This window comes from Geotrypetes seraphini, chromosome 6, assembly GCF_902459505.1.
Source record: "Geotrypetes seraphini chromosome 6, aGeoSer1.1, whole genome shotgun sequence".
In the NCBI taxonomy this organism is placed as follows: Eukaryota; Metazoa; Chordata; class Amphibia; order Gymnophiona; family Dermophiidae; genus Geotrypetes; species Geotrypetes seraphini.
Window position 1 is genome coordinate 93218317 of NC_047089.1, and position 10409 is coordinate 93228725.

At 39.8% G+C, this 10409-nt stretch overlaps 1 protein-coding gene across 1 annotated transcript in view; it reads right to left on the reverse strand.

Annotated features, from left to right (window-relative positions):
• KLHL1 (kelch like family member 1) overlaps positions 1-3260 on the reverse strand; it is a 544736-nt gene extending 541476 nt beyond the window's left edge. The window contains exon 1 of the mRNA XM_033949988.1: positions 2788-3260. Coding sequence (XP_033805879.1) covers positions 2788-3260 — 473 coding nt within the window. The remainder of the gene's footprint in view (positions 1-2787) is intronic.
• Positions 3261-10409: the final 7149 nt, after the last annotated feature.

Here is a 10409-nt window from a genome sequence, read left to right on the forward strand (position 1 = left end):
TTATTAAAGTTGGAAATAATTATAAATGGAAACCGAGTTTGTGTAATATTTACAGTGGAACCTTGGTTTATGAGCATAATTCATTCCAGAAGCATGCTCGTAAACCAAATTACTCGTATATCAAAGCGAGTTTCCCCATAGGAAGTAATGGAAACTCGCTTGATTGGTTCTGCCTCCCCTCCGCCCCGGCCACTGGCGCTACTCCACCCCACCACATCCCCAAAAGACCCCACCCACACTCCTGAGGCCACTGGTGCCTTCTGGCTCCTGCTTCTCTCCGAGATTCTCGGAGAGAACGAGAGCCAGAAGGCCTTGAACATGCGCAGATGCTCAGGGCCCAGTCCGGCAAGCAGCACGATCTTCGGGCACCGGCACCTCCTGTGAGTTGGTGTGCCGGTGCCAGATTGGGGATAAGCCTTCAGTTTGGGAGGGCGGGGGATGCCGGTTCGCGTGGGGGGTGATGCCGGTTTGCGGGCGGGGGGACTTGCAAATAGAGTCAAGGCTCAGTTTGCGAGTCACAATTTGCAAAAATGTTTTGCTCGTCTTGCAAAACACTCGCAAACTGCGTTACTCACAAACCAAAGTATGACTGTATTACCATGTACTATCATTTACAGTGTCTACAGTACATCTATGTTAATACATCACATGCGGATCTCTGCTGATGCACTGCAGTAGGTTTAATAAGGTAGAACTATGGAATTTGCTCCTAGAGGGACTTACTTTATCTGGTAAGCCTTTTTTCCCCAGGGTACATAGAGTACACTCTCTTTGTAGGTCCACATTTTCTTTCACTTGTGCAATGGAAAAGTAACAGTGGGAAGTTCTGTTTGTTGAAAATACACAACACTGCCTGTTTTACAGATGGAGGAGAGTGTGGTGTAGCGGTTAGAGCAGTGTATCGCAAACTGTGTACTGTGGCACACTAGTGTGCCACCTGAGATTTCAGGTGTGCCGCAAGACGCCAGGGAGGAGGAGAGACACTGGTTGACTGCCTACAGGGCGAGAGGCGAGAGGCACATCCTGTAGGCAATCAGCCAGTGACAACGCCTCTCTGCGCATCTTCTCTTCCAGCACCCCCCACTGGCGGGTTAGGGCCCATCTGGAGGGCCTTTGCACATGCGTGGACATCGAGGTAATTTCATGCATGCACATGGCATCATCACATTTACATCCGCACACTTCTGGATGCTTCAAGCCGTGGCCACCACGCTTAGTGTGCTGCGGCTGGACATAGTTTGCAAGACACTGAGTTAGAGCTACAGCTTCAACACTCTGAGGGTGTGGGTTCAAACCTTACATTGTTCCCTGTGACCCTGGACAAGTCATTTAATCCTCCACTGCCACAGATATATTAGATAGATTGTAAGCCCATCTGGACAGAGGGAAAATGCTTGAAGTACCTATATGTAAACCGTTTTGAGTGCGGTTGTATAACTACAGAAAGGCAGTATACATGTCCCAATCGCTTTCCTGCACAGATGTATATTGAAAGTGTACAGTTTTACAACAGTACTATTGAAGGTACCTTTTTAATGACACTTTGCAGTCCTTTTAATGGTGGCTTACATCCCACTGAAACTTATCCTTACAAAGAAACATTACTATATTTACCAGTCCAATCAGAGTTTTTATGTCCTCACCACCAGTGGATATTCAGTGCCAGGTCATATACTGGCACTGGCATTGAAAATCTGGTTGTATGTTGGTCACTAACTTATGTGGTTAAAAGCAACATCCAGCCTTAAACCACATAAGATGAACCGAATGAGATAGGACTGCTTTTTATGTGGCTATCTTATGCAGATAAGGGTTGAGTATTGGCACTGAACCATGTAAGTGCCAACTCCACCCCTGGAATACCCACAAATTAGTCAGTTGTAGCTCAGGCACTAACTGCGAATAACCAATTAAGTGCCACGGAATATTCACAGTTAGCCATAGAAAAATGATCTAAGCAGCCATTTAAATCATTGGCTAACTGTTCAGTGTATATCATTAGCTTTTTAGTACTATCTTTCTACTAGTATATTTCCATTGGCACCATGATCAACAGCAAAACTGCATTCAGCAGTATAGTAAGTTATAAATTTGGGAGTAGATGTTCAGCCCATGGTGGTCAGCATTTGCACAAACACTAACTACCACAGGCTAAATTAGACCCAGGTGTTCAGTGCCAGACCATATTCTAGGCTCCAACACTGAATATCCAGGTCTTGGGTAACCTCTAGTATTTATTTGGGTAATGTCCGATATGCAGTGCTGCACTCAAATAACTATTGGGCCACGGTTAGGACAGATTTTTTTTGTGTAGCCCTACATGGCCAAATAGTTATTCAGGTAGTAGCACTGAATATAAGCAGTTACTGGATAACTTACAGGTCCACTCTGACTTTACACCCAGATCGGCCCAGACTAAGCAAAGAGTGCCTTGGCAATCTGTGCTGGCATTCAGCTGCGCTCTCCAGCTAAATGTCTCTGGGTGTTAGAAATGGGATGGGCAGAGTGATTTAAGCGGATAGGAGCCTTTCCTGAGCTCTGAATATTGGCCAGCTGGTTTCCCCAAAGCACAAAATTCAATATCTAAATGGTGTTTAAAGTGAGCAATAACTAGAGTAAAATTGCAAATGCTAAACATACCAAATACATGTGGGTTTGATGATAAAAACGAATGACTTTAGCCATTCTGATATTCAGATTATTAATTAACAGTATTCTAATGCCAGCTGTTAAAACAGAATCGGTAAGGCACTCTTGAAAACTTTTTCCCCACAGGGGTCACTGTACCTGTGTGTGCAGCCATCACTTGTGACCTCCCTGCAATGGGGATACTCTGTTTCTTCCTCTTTCAGGTCTTGCATTAGAGACTTGTTTTCATGGGTGAACTCCAGGCCAGGCAGCCCTTCCAGTGACTCCACATAAAATACAGTCCTTGGGGGCGCTGGCTGCTGCTGGCCCAGCACATGTCCGGGAGAGGATGTGGAGGAGGAGGCAGGAGAGGAACCCACAGAGAGCATGGTTCCATTTAGGGTGCTGGAGGAGGCTTTCTTCCAGAAGGCACCCCTCTCCCTTTCTTGATGCTGCTGCTGGGATTTCAGGAGGCGACTTTGGCTTGGCCCCCAGTGTTCGAAGCCCCCTTCCTGTTGCAAGCAGTTGCCTCCTCCACCCCCAGTAGGGCCTGCTGAGGGGTGGCTGAACAATTTCCATCGGAGGCGAAGGATGTGCTTAACATCAAACTCTTTTCTCCCCGAAGATGACATCCTTCAAATTATACGTCTTGTTATTTTCAAGCTCTGCAGTAAGAAGTTTGGGACAAGATCATGCAGTTAACCAACTTGTGCTGTTTCTTCAGGAATAGACAAGATTTAGCCAAAGAAGAATGTTGAGATAACCATTAAAGAATTATTATTTCATGTAATCTTGTCTTAGATAACGGAATAGGAAGCTTGGAACAATCCTCTGCCCTTACTAATCTGTTCTTTTGTTTGCTTGACTGTGAGCACTAACTGCTGCAGGCACTAAGTAGGCTCAGCGAGCAGAACTAAGCACCCTGAGAAGTGACATGGGAAGGGAGAGAGGAAGGAAAAGACAGAAGGGACGAGACAGTAAAGGGAAAAAGAGAGCAAAGAGGACAAATAGAAGGAGAAGGGCAGCAGCTGCAGAATTAGCTGATTAACGGTGAGATACAATCTGGCAGATTAGGAAACACAAAAACGGCAGACAGGTGGCTCAGTTGCTTTCTTCGGCAGAGCTGACTGAAGAGAACGCAGACACCTTAGGAGCTCCTTTCTGTCACAACCGTGTTCCTTTCTCTCCAGGGAGATCCATGCTTGGCATAGTCGGAGGAAGCCTGCAGCTTGACAGCTCGATCAGTGAAAAGCTCCTTTTTATATCCTAACGCCTAGGCTGTCAGGGACTTCAGAATATAATTTCCTAGTCCTTCCCCTCCCCCTACAAGTGACGCACATGTTCACTGGGGGCTTTCAGAGAGTGAGGGAGCTTCAGCATTTTCATAGAAAGTAAGTCTATCCCTTGTGCAGGTCTGGCATTTTTTATCACGGTAAGACAGTTATACTTCGTGGTAATAAAAGCACAATAGAACAAAAAATATGAATCATAACCCAGCAAATTGAATAGACTGTGTAAAGGTTTACAGGTTAGAATTTTCCTTCTGCATCCATTAGCCAGTTGGTTTAATGCTCCCCTAGTAGTAAATGACTGATATGTTGGAGGTCTCACCTTGCCCAGACATAAAAGAGGAATGCCATCTCTTGTTTTCAACTTTGTATACTGTTAGTTCATTTCAGCTGATGCCCACACATCATAGCAATTTTCTGCAGAAATGTTCATTCGCATAGAAGTAGTGTTGCAAAGTGCACTGTGCCACAGGGAATTAAAGGTACGCTTTGGTAGTGAAAGGCAGAAACAGGAGTAGGGTGGCAAAGCACTGCATGTCTGCACCTCCTGGCTCATAAATCATCATGTAAAATGCATGAAAGGCTGTAGGCAATAAAAAGATATACACAGTGCTGCAAACGACTTATCCTGCTGAAATGAGTTCTTTGGGGAGGGAGGGAGGGGTGAGGATGTCTTGTAAGAAAGACAAAAAGGTCAAAATTATCCTTACTATTTCTGCTGTTTAGCCTAATATACTCAAGGGACATTACTCCAGTGTGCCATTTGAAAACTGTCAGGCTGTGCACCCTTTCTGAAGTGAAAGCTACAAGGGATAAGGAAAGATTTCCTTACTCAAATAGGAATAGCTCTGCTCCCATGCATTCACAAGTCAGATTTAGGAGGATGGAAAACCTGGCATTAAGTAGCACATTGATCACATTGATATTAATATATTTTGCTTAAGTACATGAACTTGTGAAGTTTATTGAGCAAGACAGCTGGACCACAAATTTCTACTTTTAGGCAAAGAGTGTTCACAACTGTGTATTTTAAATATTGATTTAAGAGACAACAGCTGGACTGCTGTGTCCCATGTGTCCTGATATTTCTCTCAGTACTCAATAATAAAAAAGACAAAAAGCTCTTTAAAGCCAAAAAACAGTGGCAGATCATTTTTATCCAAGGACTCATTGAAGTCAATGTGCCCCCTTTGCGGGGGAATGATAGAAATGCCTGCAGCACGCGCATGACATAGACAGCTTTAGAATGTGATCATCTCATCAACTAAAGTACACATCTTTGTTACATACTGTAGTGTGGCGCATTACATATTGAGACTTAAATGATACACTTAAGAGTTTTATGCACTGTTATCTAGTCTCAACATCTGTAGTCACTGAAAATATGGTTCTGTTGTTTCTACTTCTAAGTTTCTTTTGAAACTTGATAGACTCGGGACATTCTGGGACAGACTGTAAAGGACGTCAATAAATTAGGCATTGTTTAGATGTCCAGGAGCAAAATGCTGAGTGTGATTCTATAATGCATAGACACACTATAGAGAATCACACTCACTGAATCTAAGCACATCTATATTGTTAGACGTCCTTTGCAGAATCACCTTTTAAGTGTTACATAGATGTCCTAATAACGTCTATAACATTATCATGTGTTATAGCATTATGATGTCATTAGAATGGTGATTTTATGTTGTTGTTTTTTTACATTAAAATTGTATGCAGTAAAATGCTGACACCACTGTTGTATTTTATTTGTTTATCTTTTAACTATTTATATACCACTTATATCATATGTGGTATTTAAGTTTGGCTCCTTTATCATATTTCTCTTCTGTTCCAGGAGCAGTGGAGGATTTGAACCAACATCAGGATATTGAGACTGTAGCTCTAACTACTGCACCACACACATTTACTCCCTCTTTTATGAATGCATAGCGTGGGTTTTAGAATCAGCAGCAGCAGTAACTGCTCCAATGCTCATAGAATTCCTATGAGCGTCGGAGCAGATATTGCCGCTGCCGGCACTAAAAGAGCAAGGTTAGATAGTAAACCTCATGTCAATTCCAAAGCCAAGCTTATATCCTCTTGATTTACAAGCAGTCATTTCTCTAGGATAAATATCAAACATGCACCTTCAATACTTGTCTAATTCCTCTTTTGGCCTGTATGTTCCTCAAAGTACATGAAAAAAATATATATATACCGGTATACTGTATATATATTGCATACTAAATCCTCTATTTTTTGGTGTAAAGAGGACTCTTTGCAAAAGCAGGTCTACCTTTGAGCGTGAGTTGGATGCTAGATAGGCTTAAGTTAGGTGGACGCGACTTAGGTGTAGCTTAGGTGTGCTGGAGGTGTCCGCATATAAGTGAATGGGGCTTCTATTTTAAGGGGTATAGAGGACTCCAATTTGATATTAAAGTCAAAAGATGTTTAATAATGCATTACTTAAACAAAGCACATGAAATATATATAGCATACTAAATCTCATTCCCAAAAGGCTAAGAAAATAATAAGAGAATCCCTACTCACAATGGTTCAGAGCAAGTGGTGGTGAATATATATATATTGCATACTAAACCTCATTTCCAAAAGGTTAAGAAAATAAAAAGAGATACCCTACTTACAATGGCTGTGGTACAGAGCATGTGGATGTGTCTGATGCACAATCTTGACATCATTGTGACATCATCAATATGCACCTAGATGGAAGAATGTCACTAAAATATAATAGGAATATGTGCTGGGGTTCCTGACCATACTAAGGATTTAAACTCACCACCTTGGGAAGATAGAAGAAGTGCCTTTAACTACTGAACCACAGGAGATTTCTTTTAGGCAGGGGTTCCTGCATTGTGAGATGATACCTTAGGAGATCACAGCCATCTCAGGGGGAAAAAAAATAAGTTTCCCTCTGGACCCTGGAAATGACAGAGTGAAAATGTAAATGGCAAAGTCTACAACCCATACTCTCTTATGTGACCAAAAAGAACCTGTTAGGGTACAAGGAGGTTGGGTAGATTTGAACCCATGAAATGTAGAAGATGGAAAAAGTACCTTTAACCACTGAGCCACAAGCACTTCCTTTTAGGGAGAGGTTTCTATTAATTTTTAGTGATATTCTGCCATCTAGGTGCACATTGATGATGTCACAATGATGTCAAGATTGTGCATCAGACACACCCATTTGCTCTGAACCACAGTCATTGTAAGTAGGGTATCTCGTTATTTTCTTAACCTTTTGGAAATGAGGTCTAGTATGCGATATATATATATATTCACCGCCAACTGTGGGAGATAGCTGAGCTGCCTCCCATAGTCTGATTAACGGGTCTATTGCCCCTTATTTAGAATTTACAGTAAGATACATTAGAGAAAAGATTGGGTCTGATATTTACACTACTGTGTTTGGAAATTCTGTGGCTAGGAACATTTTTTTTTTTTTTTTTTTTTACATTTGCATAGTCATCATCCATATCAATTAAGTGCCAGCTTACTAATCGGTCAATTCTTATGATTCTTATGTATTAGACCTATATGCTCAAGGGACCTTGACATCCCCCCTCCTTTTACAAAGCCACATTTTTGGCTGCCGCTGCGGTAATACAATACAACATAAAAATTTATATTTCGCTACCCTACCAAAAGCATTAGTGCAAATTACAATAAAAAAGAACGGAATAAACATCCCAGACATATATACATAAAGCCTAAAAATAACATAAAATTTACCTACTACTAATAATTCTCAAGAAGAAACTCCATTCTTAACAAATATATGAGGCCCTTAAAAGATATGTTTTTAACAATTGCAAAACCTCATATAGGAATTCTCTGATCTCAAAACCACTGGGAGAGCACCATCAGGTAACACTTAAATCAAATCTTAGAAATGGAAGGAAACAGAAGCAACAAGTCTTTACTGTAGAAAGATGATTACTCCCTAACAATTCTAAAATAGATAAATAAGAAAAAGCCATCCCATGAAGTATCTGAAAAACAATAGTACTCATCTTAAACTGACTGACCACAAATCAGCAACCAATGAAATCTGGTCAAGAAAGCAGTGGCCCTATCATACCTTTTAGTCCCCCAAATAAACTGTGCTGCTGTATTCTGTAACAACCACTGGACATACAGAAGATTACAATAATTAAGAGAAGGCTATCCAAATACACTGATTAGGCAGGCATATTTGAAAGTAAAATTTGCACAGACTCAAGAAGATAGACTAGTTCTTGTCTTGCCCTATTCTGCTTATATCTCTGTACCCTAATATTTAAATACAGGCAAGTTATTACAGAACTATGTATATAGTTGTTTCTAGCAATTTCTGATTATTGTATACAGAAGAGGGAAGATCTTAGGAGAAATATTGACATAAAAAAGGCAAGTACACTAACATTGGCAATGAATCGAAAGGTCATTTAAAATGTGGCCAATGTCAGTGGTGGTCTTGCACTATTGCCATTTCCAGTTCACTTAGGAAAATCAAGTTGAGATCCAATACTACACAAGACAGTAACAATGTTAAATATATGATTTTATGCCCTTGTGACTTAACATATGTAGTGAGATTTTCCAGACCTATAAATATAAGATTGAACGAACACAAATCCTGAATCAATATATCACATGCAGGGGCTCTGTTAGTGTCTCCTTTGATGTAGAAGCAGAATACAGTTATGGAAATTCATTGGACCATTATTGATAAAATAGAGATGGGGTGATAGGGTGGTTCTGTTGAGGACTTACTGAATTACAAGAACAATGCTGGATATTTACCTTAGGTATATCCTAAGGGGCTGGATTTAGAATTAGATTGGAGTTTACTGTTGTGAAACTCTTACCATGATTATGAAAATTGCCCCAGTCACTTTTAAAGCCAAGTTGTACAACTGGGTCTCTTTATTACTGAGTGGTACATTTCCTGAGTATTTAGGTCAGATTTTGATTACACCGATTGTACAAAATCCCAAGGAATCTATCACAAATTACTGACCTATTGCAAGTATTCCCCTGTTTTTCAAGCTGATGGAGGGTTTGGTTAACCAGGATTTGGTAACATATTTGGATAAATTCAGCATTCTGCAGGATAATCAGTCAGGTTTTCGATCTGGCTTTAGTACTGAAACAGTAATCGCTTCATTGTTAGATTTTCTTCTTAGTTTATTTAGTCAAGGTACAAGCGCACTAGTTTTACAACTAGATTTAAGTTGTGCCTTTGATTTAGTCGATCATGCTATCCAGACTGATTGTTTGGAGTCAATTGGATTTCTAGTAATGTCTTAAAAAGGTTTCAGTGCTTTTTGAGCAAAAGATCCTATCAAGTTTATAGTAATAACAAACAATCTTATTGTTGGGTAAATTCTTGTGGAGTCCCTCAGGGTTCTCCTTTATCTCCCAAATTGTTCAACATTTATCTTGCATCACTGGGGAATTTATTGAAAAGCATAAAAGTGAAATTTTATATCTATGCGGATGTTACCACTATAGTTGTTCCTCTTACTAACCTGACTCCTGAGATAAAAAATCATGTATCTTTCATTTTAAATCAGATTGAATTGTGGATGACTGAATTTAAATTGAAACTTAACTGAAAAAAAACAAATTCTTCCTGGCATGCCCTAATGACAAAATCAAAGATACATCAATATATTTAGTCAGGATTTTCCTATAGACTATTCCATAAAAAACTTGGAAGTGACATTGGACTGGCATCTCACCTTAGAAGAACATACGGATTTGTTAGTCAGAAAATGTTTCTTGGTCTTATGGAAACTCTGAACCATTAAAAAAATATTTTGATGTAGTATCATTTTGTCTGCTAGTTCAGTCTTCCATCTTAAGTATGCTTGACTATTGCAATATTATTTATTTGGGAACATACAAGAAAACCCTAAAAAGACTTCGAGTTATTCAAAATTCAGCAGTTCGGCTGATTTTTGGTTTGAAAAAATGGGAACATATTACTCTCTATTATCAAAAACGACACTGGTTACCGATGGAGGCAAGAGTTCTGTTAAAATTTTCCTGTATCTGTTTTAAATCAATATTTGGTATGGCTCCTGCATATCTGGTCTCTCTTTTTTTTTTTTTAGACCGTTTTAATAAGCCTACATGCAGAATCCATATGTTTTCTTACCCAACAGTAAATGCTTGTCGTTTTAAAAGATTTCTGGACTGAACTCTTGTTTTTCGGGCAGGTAAAATGAATGACTGTCTGGGTAATATGCGTGCTCCATCAAACTTTATTTTTTAAAAATTAGTAAAAACGCAGTTGTTTGATCGATTTGTAACCTAAGGATTCATTTTTTTATCTTTTTATCCTGTTGATTTGTATTGTTTCTGATGATTGTATTGATTGGATTGTTGATTGTATTATTTCTGATGATTTGTATTGTTTTTCACTGATTGTTCAGTACTTCCTATTGTAAACCGCCTCAAACTATTATGGCTTTGGCGGTATATAAGAATAAAATTATTATT